The 26,903-nt window shown below is 40.7% G+C and overlaps 1 protein-coding gene across 2 annotated transcripts in view; it reads right to left on the bottom strand.

Annotated features, from left to right (window-relative positions):
- Tet2 (tet methylcytosine dioxygenase 2) overlaps nucleotides 1-26,903 on the bottom strand; it is a 164,485-nt gene that overhangs the window by 50,466 nt on the left and 87,116 nt on the right. For both annotated transcript variants that reach the window (XM_045142504.1, XM_004662993.2), the window contains exons 3-6: nucleotides 4,944-8,338; nucleotides 2,513-2,603; nucleotides 1,087-1,180; nucleotides 135-343 (exon numbers count right to left, since the gene is read on the bottom strand). In XM_045142504.1, the coding sequence (XP_044998439.1) occupies nucleotides 135-343; nucleotides 1,087-1,180; nucleotides 2,513-2,603; nucleotides 4,944-8,292 (3,743 nt within the window). In that variant the 5' untranslated portion in view covers nucleotides 8,293-8,338. The remainder of the gene's footprint in view (nucleotides 1-134; nucleotides 344-1,086; nucleotides 1,181-2,512; nucleotides 2,604-4,943; nucleotides 8,339-26,903) is intronic.

Genomic DNA, 26,903 nt, shown 5'->3' on the forward strand with positions numbered 1-26,903 from the left:
TGACTGTGAAATACACATTCTGGCTTCCACCTTATAGAGATATACAAATATAAGTTCAACTATCCTCCCTTAGCCAAGGACAGGCTTTCCTACAGGGGCCTTAGAGAGTCAAAGGGCTCCTAAGCTTCACTTACTCTTCGTTGAGGGCACAGCGCCGGTTGGTGAGCGTGCCATACTTCCTCAGCGTCTCGGTGAGCTCAGAGTAGAGTTTGTCAGCCAGAGTCAGGGGTATTCCTTCCCACACGAGGATGAGGATCACAATGACAGCAGCCTCGCAGGAGTGGCCAGCTCGCTCTCGCACCAGACACAGTAGCTTCTCCTCAGCGCTCTGTCTGCGAATCACCTGTGAGGATCAACATGCCACCAACATCCCCCACCCCACCCAGGACAAGACACGGTCACTTGTGGCAGATCAGAGCACTGATTTATGTACACATTTCTCGTCTAGATCAATATTAGAACAGCATTTACTGGCACCTTCAATTTGCTTGTTATTGTCCACATAAAATGTGGGAATCTAACCCTGATCTCACAGAAGAATATGATCAAAATACTTTCTTTATTTCTTTTATTTGAGGCGGAGTCTCACTCTAGCCCAGACTGACCTGGAGTTCATTTGCTAGCCCAGACTGACCTTGAACTCACAGTGATTCTCCTAACTCAGCCTCCAGGGTGCTGAGATTAAAAGTGTATGCTACCATGCTTGACTATAAAATTTGCTTAATGTTTATAATAGAGTATGCCAACACAGTGGTGGTCAATTAAATGACACCCCATTAAACCTAGAGCTATATGAATGACATATAAAGTCTTAATTCGAGGTTTTCATAAGCGACAACATAAACATTAACAGTGTTAAGGAAGTGAAGATGAGTTTACATCTTAAGGATTATACTTTAAGCAGGACCTTTCATTTAAAACTAAATTCTTTCAATTAAATAGCATACTTATGATTCTCATCTGCCTTATGAGTAATTACAGGACAAGTCCCTTTTCACTGGCATGACTTTGCTTGGGCTCAGGGGAAGATTGACAGATCAAAATGGACAAGATGGAAAACCAAAAGCATTGCCAAGTCACACTTACCCATTTAGCAATAGGACATCCCTGAGAACTTTTGCCTTCTTTACCAGTATAGATGACTTTTTCAATCCTAATAGCTTTACCCTTCTGTCCAAACCTTAAAGAAACCCACAGAAACACACACACACATACAATTAGCAAATGACTTTAATGAGGCAACTGAATTATTTGAACATTAAAGTATAATTCTGTCCCATGACCACACCCTGAGAAATGGTTTATTTTCAAAAAAGTGGTTCTTAGCTAAGCACACTGGGTAATAGTCACATTCTACAGTATCAAAATATACCAAAAATTGTAATGAACTGTCCTGTAATTTATGTTGAGTGAAAAAATTTGGGAAACATATTTATACATCATTTCAAAGTGTGAAATTTTAGTTAGTATGCTAAATTTGGGTTTTTATATACCATTTTATTTTCATCCTTTACTAAATTTAGTTATTTTAAAATTTTGGGACTCATAGTACATTTTAGATAGAGGTGATTCTTAAAGAAACCTCACATATTTCTAAAGGGAATCTGGCAAAAAGTTCGTATCTAGCCCTTCTGAAAATATAGAATAGTTCTATAGATAGACAGTATTCCTACTTACAGCCAAAGCATTATGCATGACTTATAATAGACAATGCTACTCTTGTTAACCAGGGTACTAGGTTGGTACATAGCAAATTTTTACATATTACCTTAGAAATGCATAATTTACAAATAAAGTCAGAATGATAATGAACATGTCCTTGCTGGCCATATGTATCTAAATTTATTATTCAAACACTGCCTAGCTCTTAACAGAAAGACATGTGAGTAGAGAAATGGCTCAGAGCTATAGATATCTGCAGGAAAGGCCCCCTGAGTCTCCACCATGCAGGAGATAAATGTAGATACACACAATGCTCAAATACCTGTGAGCGACAGTATATAAAAGCAAATGCAATCTGCCTCTTTCTATCAACTTCTCACACTTGCTCTCTCTGTTCATCAGAGGAAACTTCCTTCAAAATATCTACATTTACAAGTAGAAGAGAATTTAACTCAGTGATTCCGTTCTTATACTGCTTTCCCCTTCTTTCAAAACTCTGTAACATCTCAGCACCAGGAAGGAGAGCGGAGGGAGGGGAGAGCCCCTCTTTGCTCATGCTAGCACCCTGAACCTGACAGGCATTCTGGATGATTCTTGTTTGTGCCTGGCGTTTCTAGTGACTATCTCAAAGTGGGCAGACCGTGCCAGCTAACCAACTATTTATACTGTCAAATATTGTGACTCTCTGGTGAATAGCACAGTGTGTAGTGTTGGCAACCCTGGAATAGCTAGGCCGACTAGTAATTACTTGATTTACAATTGTTTACTGCTTTGTGCGTGAGGGCTGAAAAAATTCTGACATATACAAAAGGATAACCGTTAATCTGCCCTGTGCCTTTGCGTTAATTACCTTTCTTCCATGATTTCTCTAATAGCTGCAACATTAGGACCTGCTCCTAGATGGGTATAAAAAGGACCTTCATCTTTTTCAATAATTTGCTCTGTTGAGATAATAGAAGATTATTATTTTAGACCTCAATTATACTAAATATAAAGGCTATATCCACAAAGATTATCCCCCAGCTGCACATTCAGGGCCCTAAGTGACTTTATTTTTTTTTCTCTGTAAAATGAGTAAATTGATGGACTGATTACTATTAGAAAATGTACTATTACTATTAGAAAAAGTGCCAAGTAATTAAGAATATGTACGTGATGGTTACTGGAAAAAATGATCAGGTTACAATTCAGATATGGAATATAAGAAGTTATTTCAAACCAAATGGGTGGAAATAAACAAAGAAAACAGCTTAAAGGACTTGGAATGTATTATGTATAACATCAACTACAACTCAAGTTTTTAAACTGAAAAAGTAAAAAATGTAGGTTGGGTGTCATGGTGTACGCTTTTAATCCCAGCATTTGGGAAACCAAGGTAGGAGGATTAGCATGAGTTTGAGGTCACCCTAAGACTACAGAGTGAATTCTAGGTAATCCTGGGCTAGAGAGAGACCCTACCTTGAAAAACCAATAAAATAAAATAAATAAAAAATGAAATAGAAATGTAAAGCTAACTAAAAGCTTGTCTGCCACTTGTAAATTAGATTAAAAAATATATAACTATCCTACTCCACTTCCAGGATATTATTCAGTTTATTGTTAAGGGTCCATTTTTCTCCTGTTAATACACCAATATTTAATTGCTCTTTTGAAAATAATATTCTACCTAGACTCATATTTGTATGCAGAATTTATGAGAGAAACTCCTCAGATATCAGGTAAAAGGGACAGTTGTAAACTACCAATGACGGGTTGTAACTTACTTAATGTTATCTATGACATGTGTGGTACTTTTAAGTCCAGGGCAGCAATTTAATAACCATATGGAGATGTAGTATGGATCCTACTTTTATCAGTCTACAAAGTGTTTGACACAATGCGATAACAGGGACAATGTGGAGTGGTTGGAACATTAGCCACATTAATCTAACATGAATTTCTTTTTAAATGCCTTCTATAGCTAGGTGTGGGGGACATACTTTTAATCCCAGCTTTGGGAGGCTGAGGTAGGAAGATGGCTGTGAGTTCAAGGCCAGCCTGAGACATAGTGAATTCCAGGTTAGTCTTGGTAGTGCAAGACTTTACTTCAAGAAAACAAAAAATAGGACTGGAGAGATGTCTTAGTGGTTAAGGTGTTTGCCTGCAAAGTCCAAGGACCCAGGTTCCATTCTCTAGTAACCACATAGGCCAGATGCACCAAGTGAAGCATGTGTCTGGAGTTCACTTGCAGTTGCTAGAGTTCCTGCCATGCTCATTCTCTCTCTCTCTGCCTTTGCTTTTTTCTCTCTCTCATATAAATAAATATATATTATAAAGAAAAACAGACAAAAAACTAAAGGTGATGCAATCAAACGCCTTCTACAATATCCATGCAGAGTAGCTATAATTAATATCTTCTGTCTACCTCAATAACTACATCCATTGGCAATTATGGCTACTTATTCTCAAAGGCCTATTATATAATCTGAATTTTAATAAAAGGTATTTATAGAAAAAAGAAATAAAATACCACTTTTTAACAATGACAAAAAGATAAGATGGAATAGAAATCATAATGGCTTAAGTGTATATGTGGAAAGGGTTGTTTTATAATTTCCCCAACTCAACAAGACTGAATAACTTCTTCATTATCCCAAAATCTTGTAAAGCTAATACTTAACTTCAAATTAAACAAAAAATCATATTTTCTATTCATGGGCTGGAGAGATGGCTTAGTAGTTAAGTCACTTGCCTGTGAAACCTAAGGACCCTGTTTTAATTCCTAAGAATCCACATAAGCCAGATGCACATGGTAGTCCATGCATCTGGAGTTCACTTGTAGTGGTTAGGCCTTGGCATGCCCATTCTCTCTCTCCTCCCCTCAAATAAATAAAACTAAAATATAAAAAAAATCCCATTCATAATTTTTATAAGCAATTATTCTCTCATAGTAACAGAGATTTTTAAAAAGTTGCCTGCATGTCTCTTTTAGAGATGATATTTAAAGTTAAACTAATGGATTAATCTAAATAAATATATTTTTGGATGTGAATAGAGGGGAAAGATGAACTTACACAATTAAGTTTTAGAGGGGAATGCATTCAAGTGATTTTTTTCTTTCATGGCACAAACATCTGTGATTTAAAGACCAAAAAAAATTGTAGGCTTCAGATACTATGAGCTTTCACAAATTGCTCCCAGACTCAAGATTTAAAAAGGAAGAAAGAAAAATCCCACATCTGAAGATAAATTTGCTAATTCTGGAAAAATGCCATGTGCTTAAATACATTTTTGGCACTTACCTACACATCTGCATGATGGGAAATCATACTGAGTCTTGACAGGTGTATCCAATAAATTTTTTATAGGAGTGTCAAGTAATTTGGAAGGTGACTCTAAAAAATTATTGAGAACAGAACCAGCTGTTCTTTTGGTTGGTGTCTTTTCGGAAGGCGCTGCTTGCTGCTCTAAAGCTGGGGTGTGGCTGTTAAGTTCTGCAGCATTGATATGTCGAGATAGAACTGTGACTGACCCTGACATTTCAACTTTCACTTGTTTCTGTGACTTGAGATTCAGGGTCTTGTGGTCAAACAGGGACTTGACCTGAAACTGCTTCAGATGTTGCTCCATGGTTTCGATGATGCTCTTGGGCTGCACACTGTCACAGCTCGGGGTGGGAACCTCTTGCTTTGCGATCTTCCATGTTCTGTTTTCTAGTGGTGCTGACGTAGGGCGCATGCAATCATGGGGTTTGGATCCAGGCTCAATCTTAATTGGCCTGTGCATCTTACTGTGACAAGACTCCACCTGAGTTTGCTGCTGTTCTTGCTTTTGCAAAAGATGCCACCTTAGGGCAGCATGCTTTTGAATATCCTTTTGAGGAGGGGTCTGTGTGTGACTTCCTCCCTGGTCAGGCACAGGGAATGCCTTAGCTTGGTTCTGCATCAAGTACCTTTGTGGAGCTGGCTGTGTAGCCTGTCTAGACATGTCTTGGTTCCTGTTTTTATAGACCTGGAGAACTGAAGCCTGATGAGGCTTCTCCTCTTGTTCTGGAAAGCACCTGTGGAGAACCTCTTGCTTGGGGGTCACATTATTTGAATTATATTGCATGTGATGCAAGTTTTGGGTCTTGCTTCCTGCAAAGAGTTCAGAGTGGATAGTTTGTTCTTTAGTCTCTGAGGCCAGGTGGGTACTGTTTGAACAGGAAACCTGGCTTGCACTTGACTTCAAGATCTGAGCATAAGGAGAATTGTGACTCTTGGTCTTCTGGACTTGCTCCAATTCCAACTGGGTACTGTGAGTTTGCAACTCACTGGATTTTGAATACTGATTTTCACCGCTAAAGTGTTTTTCCTCTTTAATCTGGCTGAAGAATGACCCTGCTCTTTGTTGATCATTGTTACCTTGGGGGTGAGGAACAGGCTGAGGCATTTGTTCTTTATTCTTCATCTGTAATGTTTGCTGCTGCTGCTGTTGGTTTTGAGGGAAGTGTGCATTCTGGGATGGCAGTGTCTGGGCTGCCTGCTTATGAGGCTTGTGTTGCAAATGGTGTGAGTTTGAAAATGGCTCAGTCTCCAAAGCCTGTTGATTCAAATGCTGTTTTAACAATGGGGTCATGAGTTTCTCAGTCTGTGGATCTGCTCTTTGCTGAACATGATATCTAGGGGCACATTGGGCCTGCATGTGAGCATCAGGGGGAAGGTCTGTCTTAGAGACGAGCGCCTGGTGTGAGGGCTTTTGGAATTGGAGATGTTGGTCCACCATACCTTGAGACTGCCCTTGATTAATCTCAACTTGGTATATCTGTGACTTCTGCTCATGATGCACCATTTTCTGGAGGTAAGCTTGCCTTGGGAACCCTCCAGCCATATTGGAATTTCCAGTGAATTGGGTGGAGGTCATTGGATTAGAAGGGTTGGACTGATACTGTAGGACTGAGTGCAGGGATGCCTCACTGCATTTGGGATGAGATGATGCGTGACGAAAATGAGAGGCCTTCAACTCAATCCATCCTGGCTTCAGACAGGGCTGTGCTGGAAGCATGAGATCTCGTGTCTGCTCCCTGTCTTGTCCCTTCAAAATCGCTTGCTCTTTTTGTCTCATCAAATGCTGGGGGTGATCCTGTAAATCTCCACCACTACCATGATCTTGTGGGGTTTGCCTGAGATGTTGTGATATTGTTCTTGTTTTCTCAGAACAAACGGGAACAGCCATTGTCCCTGATGCCCCCATACAATTTTTATTCAAACAATTATTCTGCAGCCCTTCTGGAAACACCAGTGGGGGGTTGGATGTGTGTGTGGATAGATTAGAACTCTGGGATGTTGATGCATCAGCCTGACCTTCTATTTTCACTTCCCTTAAAAGGGTTATATTACTATGGTTGGGGTAGTGATGGCGTTCTAAAACCCCAACATTCATAGCGCCTTTTCCTTCTGAAGGGAGCTGAAGAGGAGGAGGAGGAGGGGGAGAAAGAAGCAATTGTGATGGTGGCGGTGTGGTAGTGGCAGAAAAGGAATCTTTAGTGAACACCAAGCTTTGCTTGAAGTAAGCACCATTCATTTCATTTTGCTTTAAATACTGTGCAGAGCTGCCACTAGGAGCTTGCAAATTGCTGCTGGAACCTGAACAGAATTCCTTACCAGATAATAGCTTTGTGTTTCCTTGGATGTTATTGTTTTCTGCAGGAGATGGGCTTATCTCAAAAACTGACTTCTGTTGATGGTGTTCTGGTTTCTGGAAGGGACAGGTCCCTAGCACTGCAACTGGCTTGCTGGCATTCTCCACATCACAGGCCTCAGTCACAGCCGCAGCTGGCACTGGAGGCAGCTCGGAGCTCGAGGTCTGTGAGGAATTGATCTGCCCTGAGGTATGCGATGGATGAGTGATCTCATTAGTAGCCTGACTGTTAATGGCATTTCTGTGAGATGTGGTTTTCTGCACTGCAATGGAAACACAATCTGGATAATATTGAGACAGTGATTTTTCCAGGAGTTCACCGTCAGTGTTTGCCATGGAGGAGGCAGAAACTGTAGCACCATTAGGCATTAGGGCTGCCTTGTTTTTAAGAAGTAATACAATGTTCTCGTCATGTTTCCCTTCTTGCTTGTTGACAATCTGGAGCTCTGGCTTCTCAGACCCATTGCAGCTATGTGTTGGCACATGGATGAAATCTGTAGCTGCACCTTCTTGGGCTACAGAGCTCACAGATTCTCTCTTTTCATGCAAATCGGAGACATTTGGTTGACTGCTGCTTTCACCTGGACTTCTTCCTTGGCTTTCCCCGAAGTTTGTTCTTTCTCCGTTAGCCTTTTGGTCTTGTTTCAATTTCTTGTTCTGTTGGAGTCCAGACAGAGATGGTTCACTAACTGTGCGCTTTATCCCACCATTCTGCAAGCACCTGGGATACGCTCTGCCTTCTTGTATGAAGTCTGGACTCACACGGGTACCCTGCATGTGGGGCACTCCATAATAGCTCTTGAAATATTGCCACTTGGTGTCTCCATTTACTTCTGGGTGGGGTCTTTCAGCTAACGGGCTTCCATTTTGGAGCTTGATGGCCAGAGGGTCTATCTGGCAGATGGAAGGTGATGGTACCAGGAATGGACTCAGTCTGTTGCCCTCAGCATGGCTGGTTCTGTCCTGTTCCATCAGGCTTACTTCGGGGCCATCCACGAGGCTGCCCTTTGAATGAACCCTAAAGATCATGGACAAAATGTAAATGTACTAATATTTACTTAACACTAAAACATCTTAGACAATGACTTGTGGAAATAACCCAAGAATGCCTAGGTCCTGCAAACTATGAAACTCATTTTTATCTTTTTAGCCAATAGCTACTTCAGGACTCCAGGAAATGATTATGCTCATCTTTCCAGCAACTCTAAAATATTTATGGTCAAGGAGCAGAATGATCAAAGTCATGAGGTGAAATGGGAGGTTCATACTACATTAGTAACATCAAGTGCCTTCTCAAACAATTCCTTTCAATCACAATACTAAGAACAGTAAAGAAAAATTATCTTCAGTTTTTTCTATTACTCATTGATCCCATCACTTACTGAGATCTACCATTTATACTTCTTGCATATTTCTACAACCATCTTCAAACCACCTCTTCACAGAGATCTATATCCTATCTCACCAGCCACTTAATAGTTTGCACCCCCCCCCCCGCAATGGCTTCCCTCTTAGCCCATTTCCCCCTCATCCCACAAGCCCTTCAAGTTATGGAAAGATCACAAGGAAATGTTCTTAAATATAATTCTGATACTGTGCCCTCTGTTCACACGTTACTGGCTCCACCTTTCCTGCACCAGTGTTCTTACAGTTTGTGGCTTTTCCATAAATTAACAAATCCTCTACTGATGAACACTTATGTTGTCTATAGCCTTTTTCTAAAACCTGTATACTTACTAAAAAAAAAAAAAAACAACGTAGTAAATGACTATGTAACAGACTGGTCAGAATGAATTGCCTCCAAGCCAGGAACCAGCAGCTGAAGAATAGGCCAGGAAAGGAGAATAGGTTTTGTCATTTTGTACCATTCAAGTGTGTGAAGTACTTAACAAAATTTAAATAGAAAAAGTTAGAATTCCCACTGGACAAAGAAAAGCAGCAAAGTGACGCTTCTATTTATACTTGGTTTACTTCCTTCCAAATGCTGAGATGGGAGCAGGGTAAAGGGAAAAGGTGGTACCCACACATAATACATCCATAAAGTATGTTCTTAATAATATGTGTGTATACGTGTGTATGTGTGTGTGTGTGTATATATATATACATATATGTATGTATGTGTGTATATATATACATATATGTATGTATGTGTGTGTATGAGTAAAAAAAAAAATTAAGCTTTTTCACCAGCCATTTATATAAGTTAAATAAAATAGGCTGGAGGAAGTTATATAAATGTGCCATTTATATAAGTTAAATAAAATAGGCTGGAGGAAGGTTCTGTATACAAGGTTGCCTGCTTAATTTTCAAATAAAACATTTTTGTAAGCATTCAATACATTATTATCCATTCACATAATTTTGGAAATTCTTTCAAGTGCCAAGGGCAAAATTACAATAGATATCTGCAACATGCAAATCTTTTATGAGAACAATAGCTCTAAGAGAAGATGACCTAAAATGAAACATTTCAATATGAGGTTTAAACACAATTTCCATTTTTAAATGTCTTATTTGAGAGAAAGAGGCATTTTAAATAAATATATATATATATATATATATATATATATATATATATATATATATATATATACGGAGAGGGGGGGAAATAGGTGCACCAGGACCTCTAGCCATTGCAGTCTTTAGATACGTGTGCCACCTTGTGCACCTAGCTTACATGGGAACTGGGAAATCAAACCTGGGTCCTTTAGGCTTCACATGCAAGCACCTTAACCACTAAGCCATCTCTCCAGCCCCACAGTAGCAATTTTAGACATTAATTTAAAATGATTAACAGAAACATCTGGTCTGTGACAGCAATTCCTTTCCTGGGTAAAACTACTGGCTATGAAAAGTTAATGGTTAACTTCTTAGGAAAGTCAGGAAAAGAATCTCAGGGCTGTTCGTTATTGGTTTTAGAATAAGTGAACTGCCATCTTAGAAAACAAAACTAGAACATTCCCTTTGGATTTAAAATGTTGTTCACTACACTTTTGCATGTGTACTTTGAAGAGACAGTAAAAGGCAGAAAGAGTGAGTATGCAGGCACCAAGACCTCCTGCCAGGGTAAAAATTCCAGATGTATGTGCTGCTTTATGTATCTGGCGTTACATGGGTACTGTGGAAGTGAACCAGGCCACTGGGCTATACAAGTGAGTGCCTTTAGCTGCTGAGCCATCTTTGAGCTTTTACACTATGATTCATCAATATCATTTCTTTTAATAAAGACATAAGGTATTTTTAAAAAAATGTCATGCTACTGGGACGGCATACCTTCCAGTGAGTTGTTGGACAAGGAGGTCCCTGATGCTCCCAAAACTTTACAAGCCACTGCCAAGGCCCTCAGTTTCCCACCATGAATAGATGTTAAGACCCTATTGCTGAAGACTACACATACTTGGGCTGCAAGGCCACTGAAAAATCCTGCTGGAACTGAGCTGATAACCTCCTCCATGTAGACCAGCTGACAGAAAGCTGGAAGAAGCCATTCTGCATGCAGTTCAATGGGAGAAAGAGAAATCAGCAGTGAAGATATTCAACAGTGGATACTGCAGGCCTTATATTTGGCCAGCCAGGCCAAATGAGTCAATGGGTGCAATAGTGGCATATCTGTCATGGTGGAAACCAACTGTCCTCTAATTGGGCTGAAGGGCCTCTCCATGAGAGGGAATACATCCCTGATACTGAAAGCCTACAACAGGGGAAATCATGAGCACTAGGGGTGTAACATCTGCTGCTGTCTGGCTAAATGTATATACTATGCTTATCACACTGCCCAGTAAGCACTTCTGTTAATGTTCATAACCGTATATTAATGCTACTCTCACTTTTGGCTACAGAACATTATCTTTTTAGATGGCAGTGACCTTGAGGTGACTCAGAAGGCATCATGGTGCTGGGAAGAAGTAACAGGAGTGCTCAGCACTGCAATATCTCTATCACACCTTCCAAGGCTTATGGTCCATTGTGGAAGAGGTTATGGAAAGAACGTAAGAGCCAAAGGAACGGTAGGACTCCTTATAACGTGCTCTTCCCCCACCCCACCGACACAAAATGGCCAGAATATCTATGACCTTATAGTGCCTGACACTACCTACACAAGACAATCATAATAGAAGCAAAAGATCATGACATCAAAATAAGAGAGAGAGGGATTGAGAGGGGGAGGGGATATGATGGAGAATAGAGTTTCAAAGGGGCAAGTGGAGGGAGGGAGTACATTACCATGGGATATTGTTTAATAAAGAAAAAATGGCATGATGTAGTCCTCACAGATTCATACATATTTTTAAAGATCCTAGAAAGTTATAATGTATAAGGCGAAACAATCTCCAGGGGCTGGAGAGATTGCTCAGGGGTTAAGGCACTTGCCGGCAAAGCCTAACAACCAGAGTTTGACCCCCCAGTACCCATGCAAACCAGATGCCAAAATGACACATGTGTCTGGAGTCGATCTGCAGTGGCTGGAGGTCCTAGCATGCCCATTTCATTCTGTCTGTCTCTCTTCTATCTCTCTGTGCTGGCAAGTGAGTAATAAGAATTTTCAGGTTGTATTTTGTGGATATTTTCCTACTAATCAGTTAAATAAGTTTTTTCCCTTATAAATTTAAATGATTGCAAGAAGGAAATATTGTTGGAAATTATGCTAAATATTTTTCAAGGAATTATAAAATTTTTGCTATGGAAAGTTTTACGATATTCTTTAGTCTGTTTTCTATTGCTAAAAATAGACTAGGCAAGTTATAAAGAAGCAAACTTAGCTGGGCGTGGTGGCACACACCTTTAATCCCAGCACTCGGGAGGCAGAGGCAGGAGGATCATGGTGAGTTCAAGGCCACCCTTAGACTACATATTGAATTCCAGGTCAGCCTGGGCTAGAATGAAACCCTACCTTGAAAAGCTAAAAAAGCAGATTTCCCTCTTTATTTTCAAGGTTGAGTCACCTCCATTGGTTATATTGGTTCCTGCTGTTCACATCTGGAGGTGGGGCAGGAGGGCATCATAGCATGTGGCTCAGGTGGAGGAGTGCTTCTATAGCATGCACAAAACCCTGGGTTCCATCTCCGGCTGTGTTTAAGCCAGGCATGGTGGCAATTGCCTGCAATCCCAGCACTAGAGAGGTGAAAGAGGCCATTCTCAGCCTCAAAGTTCAAGGCCAACCTGGGATACAGGATACTCTCAAAAATAAAGTACTATTTGGATATTGAATACAAGTTCCCTGATATCAGCATATATGTTGTGTTATGCTGGAAGCCTTCCCCAGTTCCAGAACTGTATGGGACAAGGCTTGTTCACACAGACTCATGAATGGCATTTTCATCATTGAAAGGCTATGGGATTTTAAAATGGCATTCAAATGAGTGAATGATGAGGACAGTCCTAATGATGGAAACATTTCAGAGTATCAGAAGGTATCTAGGTCTATTTACCCATTTAATGTATGTGAAAACTGGGCAAAGATTAGGTATGAAATTAGTGGCTCCCTTTGGGGTCATTCCTAAGCACTGCTGATACCTTTATAAAGCCCTGTCCATCACATAATGCAAAGAGAAATGCCTAATTTAAGGATAAGAGTTAATTTTCTTATTAAATCCATAAATTGAGACTTTCCAGGTTTAGGATTCATATTTCAAAAGATGATTATATTGGTTACATATCAGAGGGCTTGTAATTATTAACATGATTATGGGCATTTTTATATGCACTTTACCAAGGCACAATGTTTCCTTATATGGCTTGAAATAAATGAAACATAGATGTTGAAGTTGCCATAGCTATTTAAATCCTTTCTTGAACTCAAGATCCTGTAGCTTCACCTTCAAGTGCTAGAATTACAGGTGTGTGCCAAAATATTTGAGGGTGATTTATCAAATCTCGGTTACTGAAGGAACTCTGAGTCAGCACACATTAGATCATTTATTTATTCAGCCAAGTATAACTTGAAACCTCCCTTAGTACAAGTGTAATGTGGAGCTGTTGCAGTCAGGTTCACATTGCTGGCAGAAATCACCTGACCAAGAGCAGATTGTGGAGGGGGGAAGGGTTTATTTTGGCTTATAGTCCCGAGGGGAAGTTTCATGATGGCAGAGGAAAATGATGGCATGAACAGAAGGTGGACATCACCCCCAGGCCAACATAAGGTGGACAATAGCAACAAAAGAGTGTGCCAAACACTAGCAAGGGGCTATAACACCCATAAACCCAGCCCCCAATAATACACTCCATACAGGAGGTATCAAGTCCCAAATCCCCATCAGCATTCAAAACACCTAAGTTTATGAGACACCTAAATCAAACCACCACAGCAGCTACTGTAAAAATCCACACATCCAGGCTCAAGGAATGGTTTAGTGGTTAAAGCATGTGCCTGCAAAACCAAAGGACCCAGGTTTGATTCCCCAGGACCCACGTAAGCCAGTTGCACAAAGTGGTACATATGTCTGGAGTTCGTTTGCAGCGGCTAAAGGCCCTGGAATATCTATTCTCCCTATTCTATCTATTATAGCTATCTATCTATCTATTTCTCTCAAAAAACTAAATAAAAATTAAAAATAATTTTAAAAATCCACACATCCTACTCTGCGCAGAACCATCACTATGCTGAAGCAATAGGGCTGACTCTTCACGTGCCAAGGGTGAGATGAGAAAGAGGATGGGCCACTTCATCACCTATGCCTGCACACCCCGTACCCAGAATGCTCAGGAAATTTATTTTATTTCCTGTTGCCTTATGAGAGAGAAAATGTGTCCCACTCAGTTTTAAAAGGCCAACAATGAACAAGGTTATCTAAAGGCCTTCCTGGGCTAAAAAGATGGCTCAGCAGTTAAGGCACTTGCCCAAAAGCATTAATGTAGAAACAGCAGTGATTTGAGTAGAAACATACATCAGTTGTGATTATCAACACCAGAAGAGACCACATGAAAACCTCAATATTTAAGACAAAACAAAATCAACTAGCAATATTCAACGAATGGCTTATGGACACTTTTGTAATACTGGACACTAAACCTAGGAAAAGACATGTTTCTTTGCTTTACTCTAATTGCTAATCAAAGTGTAATAGCTTGATTCTGTAGTATGTCATGGGACTTCTTTTTAGGTCTACAAAAAAACAGTTATAAGATGAAGTGAATTTAAAAATGTGTAGAATACAGGCATGGTGTCACATGCCTTTAATTCCAGTGCTCAGGAGGCAGAGGTAGGAGGATTACTATGAATTCCAGGCCAGCCTTGGACTACAGAGTGCATTCCAGGTCAGTGTGAGCCAGGGTAAGACCCTACCTAGAAAAATCCATCCCCTCAATAATGTATAGGTTTAGCATTTTTTAAGGGCTTAAAACTCCATTTTAGAAATTGTCATTTAAGTGACAAAGTTAAATCACCAAGAAAAGTCACAATTTAGATCCCACTAACCATGTTTTTATGTTTATATTTTTATTCTAACAGCTTGATATTCCTCATGGACTCTGGTTTTCTGAGGAACCTAAAGAGTACCAATATCTACTATTATTGTTAAAAAATTTAAGCAGGAGAGTATAATGGGGAGGAGGTAGTTTAACATACATAGGAATGTGGAAAATACAGTCATTTAATGGTGCCACTCTACAATATCAGGTAATGCCGCAGAGTAATTTTGAGACAGAGAGAGATTTACAAGTTACAAAGCATGTTTCCCTCTGTTCAAAATGCTAACATTCTTACTGGTAGCTAGCATTTTGGTTTCCTAAGGGTAAAAGAGGTTTTAGCCACAGTACTTCTCCTTTGATATTTAATTCGTGCCTTCTCCTGCCTCTCTGACAATAATTAATTATAAATTCCAGTTGCATCGGCAGCATCTGTGAAACAATTACTGTGCGGAGGACTGACTCTGCAGTCTAATCCATCATAATTATGACAGTCCTCTTTGAAGATACTATGATGCATGACTTAAAAATAGCACATTAGTGTGCAAATGGATCAGCCTCTCATTTCACCAATGTGCATTTAGGGCTATAATTGAGCTCAACACCATTTGACTCCTTTTGAATCACTCAAATGGTCGCTGTATCTTTCACCGCATAAACCTAGATGAAGCTCAAAATTTGTGAAAAGAGGTTTTGAATTTTCTTTTGCCTTTGGTTTTGTAGGTAGCATGTCTTTTCCTACTCTAAGAGTAAGCTTGTACATATCATTTCAGTTTCCTGTCAGCCTTTTTCAAGGGGCCAAAGTTAATTTATAAGTCTGTGTTGATATTATACTACAAGGAAATTTTCCCCATAAAATCCATTTGTCTGTAAGGTTAATATTACCAATATATAAAAAGAATCATTGACAAGTGAGTCCTGTTTACTGTAAATACACTCAACTCAGTGAGGGTAAATAGTTGAGGCTGGTTACCCATGGACACCACATCTACCAAAGCCTGTGTTCCAGCGCCAGCCTCAGGGGGTCGTTGTTCACAGCCCTGATGAGCTGCACCCCTACTGCCAATTCACTGTTAGGCGTTAGTTCTTGACATGGACATCACTGAGGAAAGGTGATATGTTTGACTACACTTCCTGCATAGATGGCAACATTATCCAAAAAACCTTACAACCCAAGTTGATAACAAGAATATAACTTGTGTCAATCATGTACTTATTTCAAGATGTGTACAATATCATACCTGTAATCCCAGCATCTTTGAGCTGAGACAGCAGGATTTAAAGTAGGAGGATGGAATTTGCAGGAAAATGGATGGATCTAGAAAGGATTATACTTAGAGAGATAATGCAGGCCCAGAAAGCCAAATGTTACATGTTCTCTCTCATATGTGGATCCTAGCTACGAATGATTGGACTTCTGTGTGATTAGGAATAAAATAGTAGCAGAGGCCAGCAAACTAGAAAGGGGATATAAAGGGAATAAAAAGGGAGGGAGGGGGGGACTTAATAGGATGGTACTGTATATATGTAAGTAGAAAAACAGATCAATGTGGGTGAAAAGGCCTAAGTGAGGTCAGGTCAGGGGAAGAGACTGAGTAAAGGAAAGGTCGGGGGGGGGGGGCGGAGGGGGCTAATCAAAATCTATGAGGATGCAAATAAATCATATGGAATCCTCCTGGTTTGGACAATGGAACACTCAGGAGCCATAGATCGTTTGTTAGAAAATTTTCAGTGCCAGGGATGGGATACCTCCAATGAGTTGTTGACCAGGGAAGGCCATGATGCCCCCAAAACACTATAGGCCATTGCCGAGGCCCTTGGTTTCCCAGCAGGAATAGATGGTAAAACCCTATTGCCGAAGACTCCACATACTTGGGCCACTGAGAAATCCTGCTGGAACTGAGCTGATAACATCCTCCATGTAGACCAGCTGACAGAAAGCTGGAAGAAGCCATTCTACATGTAGTTCAATAGGAGAAAGAGATACCACCAGTGAAGATACGCAACAGTGGACACTGCAAGCCTTAGATTTGGCCAGCCAGCCCAAATGAGACAATGGGTGCAATAGTGGCACGTCTGTCATGGTGGAAACTATCTGCCCTCTAATTGGAATGGAGGCCTGCTCCATGGGGGGAAACACATCCCTGATACTGAAAACTTAAAACAGGGGTAGTCATGAGCCCTAGGGGTGTAACATCTGCTAATGTCTGGATAAATGGATATACTATGCTTATCAAACTACCCAGTAAGCACTTCTCTTAATATTTATACCCTTATATTAATGCTACTCTCACTTTGGGTAGAGAATCTTTTCAGATGGAAGTGACTTTGGGATGACTCAGAAGGTATCATAGTGCTGGAAAGAAGTGACTGGAGTACTGAGTAACATCTCGATCACACCCCCAAGGCTCAGGGTCTAATGCAGAAAAGGTGGCGGAAAGAATGTAAGAGCCAAAGGGAGGGTAGGACTCTTTACAATGTGCTCCCTCCAGACAAAATGGCCTGGATATCCATGACATCATAATGCCTGACACTATCTACACAAGATCATCATAAGAGAAGAAAAAGATCATGACATCAACATAAAAGAGAGACTGACTGAGATGGGGAGGGGATATGATGGAGAATAGAATTTCAAAGGGGAAAGTGGGAGAGGAGTATTACCATGGGATCCTTTTTATAATCATGGAAAACGTTAATAAATATTGAGAAAAAAAATATATAAGATATAAGTCATATGGAAACCTACTTTTTTGGACAATGGAACACCCAGAAGCCATAGGTTTTTATTAGAAAATTCAGTGCCAGAGATGGGATACCTTCCAGTGAGTTGTTGGCCAGGGATGGCCATGATGCCCTCAACATTACTGAGGCCATTGCTGAGGCTCTTGGTAGGAATAGATGGTAAGACTGTATTGCTGAAGATTCCACATACTTTGGCTGCAAGGTTATTGAGAAATCCTACTGGAGCTGAGCTGAAAACCTCCTCCATGTAGACCAGCTGACAGAAAGCTAGAAAAACGTATGCTGCATGCAGTGCCATGGGAGATGGAGAAATCACCAGTAGGGATACTCAACAGTGGACACTGCAAGTCTTAAATTTGGCCAGCCATGCCAAAGAGCCAATAAGTGCAATAGTGGCATGTCTGTTATAGGGGAAACTAACTGCCCTCTAATTGGACTGGAGGCCCACTCCATAAGAGGGAATGCATCCCTGATACTGAAAACCTGTAACAGGTGTAGTCATGAGCCCTAGGGGGTGTAACATCTGCTGGTGTCTGGCTAAATGTATATACTATGCTCACCAAACTGCCTAGTAATCACTTCTGTTAATGTTCATACCCATATATTAATGCTACTCTCACTTTTGGTTAGAGAAGCTTCTCTTTTCAGATGGCAGTGACCTTAGGATGACTCAGAAGGCACCATGTTGCTGAGAAGAAGTGACAGAGGAGTGCTCAGCACTGAAATATTTCTATCACACCTTCCAAGGCTCAGGGTCCATTGCAGAAGAGGTTGTGGAAAGATTGTAAGAGCCAAAGGAAGGATAGGACTCCTTAGAACGTGCTCCTCCAGACACAAAATGACCTGAATATCAATGACCTTGCAGTGCCTGACACTACCTACAAGACCAGCATAAAAGGATAAAAAGATAATGACATCAAAATAAAAGAGAGACTGACTGAGAGGGGGAAGATGTATGATGGAGTGGAGGTCTGCATTTCAGATGGTTCAGAAGCAAATCTGTAGTATGCAACGCAATTCCACCAACCAGTCTCCCAATTGGTAAGATGAGCACAGTCTTGTTAATTCTCAATTATGAGCATGTGAGTTAAACTGTTTCTTAAATTTGCTTGTTTTTGCTGGGACACCATCTAGGATGTACTCTCTCTGATACCTGAAATTTAGAATGTGAAAGAGGGCTGGAGATATGACTTAACCATTAAGGCACTTGCCCAGGTTTGATTTTCCGGGTCCCATGTAAACCAGGAGCACATGGTGGCGCATGCATCTGGAGTTCATTTACAGTGGCTACAGGCCCTAGCACATCCATTCTCTCTCTGTCCCACTCTCTATGTCTCAAATAAAAATAAATTAAAAATTTTTTAAAAATGTGAGTTAGAGAAATCGTAGGAGTTGTTTCTCTTTTTGCCTCAGAATCTCCCCAACAGACAAGGAGACCCCAACAGAGTGGCTGGGAGTAAATTCCGTGGGCAAAATGAAAGTGGACACTGATGTGGTGGTAAAAGAGACTAAGGGAAGATGGATGTTCCATGCCATGGAGAGCCTAACTGAAGCAATGAGAAACAGGATTTGCAGGCCTACTGCAGTCCTTCATTCTGGTTCAGGTGAACCCTCCTGCCTGGTTTCTTAGGCTTAAACAGGAAGGGAGAAGAAATACTCAGAGTGGGTCCCTTACTCTCAACTGTTTTAAGTGTTGGTGTTTTAGCCTGTGCATGGAGAGGAGCAGACCATGAAAATGAGTAGGACTGAATTTCAGTTATGTATTTAGTTTTGGTTTTTCAAGGTAGGGTTTCATTGTAGCCCAAGCTGACCTGGAATTCAATATGTAGTCTCAGGATGGCCTCAAACTCACAGCAGTACACCTACTTCTGCCTCCCAAGGGCTGGGATTAAAGGCGTGAGCCACCATGCCAGGCTCCAGAATGGTTCTTTTTAAATATTTATGTTTTTATGATATAGAAAGAGGCAGACACAGAGAGAGAAATAGGTGTGCCAGGGCCTCTAGCCTCTGCAAGTGAACTTCACACACATGTGCCACCTTGTACATCTGGTTTATGTGGGTACTGGGGGAGTAAACCTGGGTTCTTAGGCTTCACGGGCAAGTGTCTTAACCACTAAGCCATCTCTCCAGCCCAGGACTGATTTTCAAAGACTAAAATAAAGCTAACAAAAGATGCTACAAAAATTCCAGAACTTGGCTTAGACAAAAAAAGGTAGAATAGACTGGGAGAAGACTATGGTCTATTTGAGGAGCAACTACAGAGAAGAACGTTTATTTTTACACCTTCAAATAAAATAGCTTCTAGTAACATATTAGAATTACATGTAATTTCTGACAGGGTTTGTAATCACTCAATGTTTTAAATATAGTTTATCTATTTTTATTTATTTAACAGAGAGAAAGAGGAAGAGAGAGAGGGAGAGAGAGAGATCGGACGTGGTGGTACATGCCTTTAATCCCACCAGTCAGAGAGAGAGAACGGGTGCACCATGGCCTCCAGCCACAGCAAACAAACTCCAGATGCATGTACCTTATGTATCTGGCTTACATGCGTCCTGGGTAATTGAATCTGGGTCCTTTGGCTTTGCAAGCAAGTGTCTTAACCACTAAGCCATCCCTCTAGTCCCCTCACTCAATATTTTTAATGCAATGACACTAGAATTATCATAAAAGCAATCATTCAAGAGTATTCATTTTTCACTCAACAAGTATATTTGCTGACTAAATTCTATATGGCAGGCACTGTTGTAACCACTAACAATGATACACCACTGAACAAACGAGACAAATACCCCTGCCTGTTGAACCTGATGATCTGAGGAGAGAAACAATAAGCACAGGGAGGATGTCAGTTGTGCAGTGTGGTGGCAGATGCTGAGCGCTAAGGGAAAATAAATAATAGGACAGCATATGCAAAATTGGGTATGAGGAAAGGGTTTTAGGCAGCTGTATTCAATTCTATATGGTTAGAATAAGTCTCAATGGCATAGTGAGCTTTGAATAAAGTCTCAAAGCCAAATGACAAACATTTAATTAATCAAGATGTTAATTAACCAGTGTGCTAATTTTCTATCAGACATGATGTCTCCTGGCTTTAGTCCTAAATTAAGGAAAGAAATTTTTTTAAAAGGAGAGAGACAGAGATAATGAATGAGCTAACAAAATGAGCATGAGCCAAATATGGTAACATACACACCTATAAACCTTACCCTTGGCAGGTAGAGGCAGAAGCCAGGAGGATTAGAAGTTCAAGGTTTTCCTTAGCAATATAGTAGGTTTAGGTTTGAGATCAACTGGACTACATGAGACCCTGTCTGAAAGAAAGGAGGGAGGGAGAAAGGGAGGGAGGGAGAGAGAGAGAGAGAGAGAGAGAGAGAGAGAGAGAGAGAGAGAGAGAGAGAGAGAAAAGAAAGGAGAATGAAAGGAAGAAAATAAGAAAATGTATTAAAGTCGACCCAATTAACATACACTCAGTGAGCTGCAATATTAATGTAAAGTGGGCTATTAAATGTGTTTTATTTTATGATTTCATTGAAAAACTTCCCCCAGATAGTTGCAACACAGGCATTTTGAGAATTGCGCCATCTGCTTCTCAGAAGTGCTGTATGAATCTGCACAGCTCTGTCTTCAGACTGCTCCAATCTTAATCAAGGACAGTTACCATGGCAACCTAGTCATTTTTCTTCCTATTTTAGGATAGTGATTGCATGTTTTTGTTAACTTCTAAGGTGTTACAATGTGATTTTTTAAAATTTTTTGTTCATTTTTATTTATTTATTTGAGAGCAACAGACAGAGAGAGAAAGAGGCAGATATATATATAGAGAGAGAGAAAGAATGGGCGCGCCAGGGCTTCCAGCCACTGCAAATGAACTCCAGACGCGTGCGCCCCCTTGTGTATCTGGCTAACTTGGGTCCTGGGGAATTGAACAGGCAAGTGCTTATCTGCTAAGCCATCTCTCCAGCCTGCTTTTTTTTTTTTTTTGAGACAGGTTCTCATGTAGCAAAAAATGACCTTGAACTTCTGATCCTCCTGCTGCCACCCTCCTGAGAGCTGCTGTTACAGGGATATGATGCCAACATGCCTGGCTCATCTGCCTTGTTGGGGGATCGAGTCCACGGCTTTCTGCCTGCTAGGGGTCACCTCACCTGTATCTCCACCTCCACAAAGTAATTATTGACAGTAAGAGGGACATTTTTACACCTTAATACTTCAGTGTGTATCATAGGGATGTCATTGAACTCATGACACATCAATGGCTATCAATTTGAGACTTTAATATATGCCAGTCCTGCCTGGGCTGGTGGCTCATGCCTTTAATCCCAGCACTTCGAAGACTGAAGTAGTATGACTGCCATAAAGTTAAGGCCAGACTAAGGCTACAGAGTGAGTTCCAGGTCAGCTTGGGCTACAGTGAGACCCTACCTCAAAAACAAACAAACAAACAAACAAACAAAAAAACACCTGTGTACCAATCCTAAGGAAAACTGCCAACATGGTGACACACTTTAAGACAACTCATTTTCTTTAACTAGGAAGATATGGTAAATATTTTATTTATTTATTTCTTCAGGGAGGGGGGAAGGGAGGGAAGGAGGTGGGAGGAAAGAGAATAGGCATGCCAGGGCCTCTAGTCTGCAAACTCCAGATGCATATGCTACTTTGTGCATCTAGCTTTATGTGGGTAGTGGATACTAAGGAATTGAACTTCAAGTCCATTGAGCCATCTCTCTAACCCTTTCATAAACATTTTAAGACTATATAAATTACAGTGCACACTTTAAACAATATCAAATTAGAAAGACCTTAAGTTTTTCTCCTAATAAAATTTCTTTCTAGAAGAAGTCTGTGGGTTCCTGATATAATACAAAATATAATCTCTGAGAATTTGTAATCATCTAACTAAAAAAAAAAGATAGCACACACTGGTCAGGTATGTCAGAATAAGAAAACTGTTGGGAGATGGGGTCCTTTAATCCCAACACTTAGGAGACAGAGTAGGTGGATCAGTGTGAGTTACAGGCCAGCCTGAGACTACATAGTGAATTCCAGGTCAGCCTGGGCTACGGCAAGACCCTTCCTCAAAAAACCAGTGGTGGGGGGGGGAGATAAAAAAAAGAATGCAGCACAAAGAAATAACCACCACTACAGTTATCAACTTGTGAATTTTAATTCTCTGGAATTAGTAGTGGTATCTCCAAGAACTTCACTGAGACAGATCATCACAGAAAAGAGAATAGTCTCAAAAGAGAACTGCTACCTCCTTTTACAGAATGTAAACAGAAGGTAAGAGGGTAAGAGATGGTATAGTTGGCACAAAGAAAAGGGAGACAGGCAAAGTAACCCTACCCAAACCAAGTGCGGGAGATGGAGATGATGAGTGAAAGACAGGGAAGTGCGTTGCTTGTGCCTTAGCCACACCCTCCTGGAAAAAGCACAGCTAGCAAGAGAGCAGTCGTGAGCACAGAGATTCTCTTGTGGAGCAGAATGATTGAGAATCAGTATTCACTTAGCTCTAAACAATAAAATACTCTTTACAGAACTGCCAAGAGACATCAGATATTTTTTATGTAAGTACCACAGAAAGTTAAGGGAAATCATATTAAATTCTTAATTATTAATTGAAAATGCATAATATTCATGAGCTCAATTAAAATAATCCAATTTCCTTCAATTCAATCAACTTTGAAGAAGAAATAAAATTGGGGATTTGGATTTTTATTTTTATGGTTTTTCGCGATAGGGTCTCACTCTAGCTCAGGCTGACCTGGGACTCACTATGTAGTCTCAGGGTGGCCTCAAACTCACGGTAATTCTCCTGAGTGCTGGGATTAAAGGCGTGCGCCACTATGCCCGGCTTGGATTTTTTAATAACTATGAGATCCTGGAGAGTGTTATTCACCCAAATGTCTTATTTCTTGACATTTCAATCATCTTTGCATGTCAGTGTTAATTAACTGGGTAACATCCAAATGCAGTATCTATGTACACCACACTTTTGGAATAGTCATAAGGTTCTCTGTAGAACTCTAGCTGTATGTGACATTATTGTGTAATTTTTATAGGGCTGGAGAGAGTGTTCAGTGGGAAAATGCTTGCTGCATAAGCACAGGCAGTAGCTGGAAATCCCCGTGCTGGTGAGATGGAGACAGGGGAATCCCTAGGGTTTGCTGGCTGGTTAGTCTAGAGATGAAGACAGGAGAATCCCCAGGACTTGCTGGCTAATTAGTCTAGAGATGGATGCAGGAGAATCCCCAGGACTTGTGACTAATTTAGTCTAGAGATGAAGACAGGAGAATCCCCAGAACTTGCTGGCTAATTAGTCTAGAGATGGATGCAGGAGAATCCCCAGGACTTGCTGGCTAATTAGTCTAGAGATGGATGCAGGAGAATCCCCAGGACTTGCTGGCTAGTTAGTCTGGAGATGGAGATAGGAGAATCCCTAGGACTTGTTGGCTAGTTAGTCTAGAGATGGAGACAGGAGAATCCCTAGGACTTGCTGGCTAGTTAGTCTAGCCCAGGTTGTGAACTCTAGGTGTGAAAGCGATTGAGGAGGACAACAAATGTCAGCCTCTGGCCTAAACACACACATGTACATATGTAGACCCACACAGATACAAACATACATACATGCCCATAGCCCAACAAAGGGGTGGGGGCAGCTGAGTCTTAGTGGTATGTGTTGCTAGTCCTAGCTGCTGGAGACACTGAGGCAGGAAGACCAGTAAGAAAGACCGGGGTTAGAGGCCAGCGGAGCAGTGTCTCTAAAGGTATGTTTGGGGGGAGACAATGAGATAATTCTGCATTCAAGCAACAAGCGAAACTCAAGTTGGGTATGGTAGCACACATCTTTGATCCCAGCACTTTGGAGGCAGAGGTAGGAAGTTGAGGCCAGCTACACAGTGAGTCCTAGCGCAGCATGGACTAGAGTGAGACCCTAGCTCAAAAAAAAAAAAAAAAATCATTTGTTTAATATACATTTATCATTTTCTCTACTAAATGGCCTTAATGTTTTTAATCTGATGGGATAACTAAAAAGTGCAGTGCCATGCCATTTCCCAGATACAGGTGGGACACAGAATCATTATTTATAAAGCACTCTGCAAACCCAACATTCCATTGAATAGCATAAATTATAAATCCCTAAGTGAGATGGACATGGTAATTTACAATGTATTAATTAAATGCATCAAAATATTTTTATAGAAGGGCATGGGGGCACACACCTTTAATACCAGCACTTAGGAGGCAGAGGTAGGAGGATCGCCATGAGTTCAAAGCCACCGTGGGACTACAGAGTGAATTCCAGGTCAGCTAGAGTTAAGAGTGAGACCCTACTTCAAAAAACCAAAAGGGTCTCACATGGTAGCTCAGTCTAGCCTAGGAATCACTTTGAACTCAGGTGGACATGCACATATACAGGCGTTATCTTCAAATTAAAGTGGTAAAAACTGAATTATCACTGGGCGTGGTGTCTCACGCCTTTAATCCCAGCACTCGGGAGGCAGAGGTAGGAGGATCGTCATGAGTTCGAGGCCACCCTGAGACTACAGAGTTAATTCCAGGTCAGCCTGGACCAGAGTGAGACCCTACCTCGAAAAACCAAAAAAAAAAAAAAAAAACACCTGAATTATCAAACTTGTTATTTTACTTTTTTAGATGGGAAGAGACATAATTGGCACACCAGGGCCTCAGCCAGAGCTGGCAAACTCCAGATGCTTACTTGTGCCACCTAGTGGGCATGTGCCACCTTGCGCTTACCTAACCTTTGAGTGTCTGGCTAATGTGGGATCTGGAGAGTTGAACATGGGTCCTTGGGCTTCTTAAGCAAGCATCTTAACCGCTAAGCCGTCTCTCCAGACCCCCTTGTTATAGTTTTACTGCTCTTCCCAATGTTCAAACTTTTTTGCCTTTAACTCAGTATTTCTTCTGCCCTAGAGAAAAGATCCAAAGTGGTTACAAAATGTTAAGACAGAACAAGAATTTTGAAATAGAAACTCTTCTTCTTTTGAGGAGGAGTCACTCTGGTAGCCCTGATTTACCTAGAAGTTGCTATGCAGACAATGCTGACCACCAACTTGTGGTGATCCTCCTGCTTCCTGAGTTACAGGGTTCCAGGTTATGTGCCACCACACCCAGTGGCAGCTCATAACATTATAATTACATGGTGATTTTAGTTTGTGTCTATGAATTTAATATAGCAAATATTTACTTATCCAAATGTAATTTTTATCACATACACATATTTTAGTTTGTGAGAGGAATGAGAATTTACTTTTAGAATTAATTTTTATAAGCACAGTCTTTATGATCTCTATCTTCTCAAATGTCACATCAGGAAAATAATTCCCCACAAAATGGCCTGGATACCGGTGACCTCACAGTGCCTGACACTACCTACACAAGACCATGATAAGAGGACGAAAAGATCACGACATCAAAATAAAAGAGACTGATTGAGAGGGGGAGGGGATATGATGGAGAGTGGAGTTTCAAAGGGGAAAGTGGGGAGAAGGAGGGAATTACCATGGGATATTGGGATATTGTGTACAATTATAGAAGTTGTTGGGCTGGAGAGATGGCTTAGTGGTTAAGCGCTTGCCTGTGAAGGCTAAGGACCCCGGTTCGAGGCTCAGTTCCCCACGTCCCACGTTAGCCAGATGCACAAGGGGGTGCACGCGTCTGGAGTTCGTTTGCAGAGGCTGGAAGCCCCTGGTGTGCCCATTCTCTCTCTCTCTCCCTCTATCTGTCTTTCTCTCTGTGTCTGTCGTTCTCATATAAATAAAAAAAAAAAAAAAAAAGAAAAGAAAAAAAGAAAAGAACTCCCAATTAATTATCCAACTCCAGCTCACAAAAATGAATGGATTGCTGCTAGGTTCATTTTTATAGACATGTAACTACCAACAGAGCTGAGAAACTGCAGTGACATAAATCTAGTTAAGGGTAACTGAGTAACTGAAATGAGAATGAAGCTGGAGCACAGGCCTTTAATCCTAGCACTTGGGCAAGGCCACCCTGAGACTATATAGTGAATTCTAGGTCAGCCTGGACTAGAGTGAGACCCTACCTCAAAAATCCAAAAAAGGGAAGGAAGGAAGGAAGGAAGGAAGGAAGGAAGGAGGAAGAAAGGAGGGAGAGAGAGAGAGGGAAGACGAAGGGAGGAAGTAAAGAAGAGAGAAGGGAAAATTTTGATTTTACAATTTTTTTCTAAACATCCCTCTTTAGAGCATTAAAAAATTAGAAATCCTATATATTCATATTAAAATAATTCTATCAAAGTTCATCAATCCAGAAGTAAAGAAAATTTTAATGATCATAAAATACCTATTTTCCTCTAAACTTCTCCAAATATACTATGTATTACACAAAACAGACTCCTTAGCACTACTATTGAATGAAATTAAAAAAAAAAAAAAAAAAAAAACCTAGTAAGT

The sequence above is a fragment of the Jaculus jaculus genome, chromosome 2 (assembly GCF_020740685.1).
Source record: "Jaculus jaculus isolate mJacJac1 chromosome 2, mJacJac1.mat.Y.cur, whole genome shotgun sequence".
NCBI lineage: Eukaryota > Metazoa > Chordata > Mammalia > Rodentia > Dipodidae > Jaculus > Jaculus jaculus.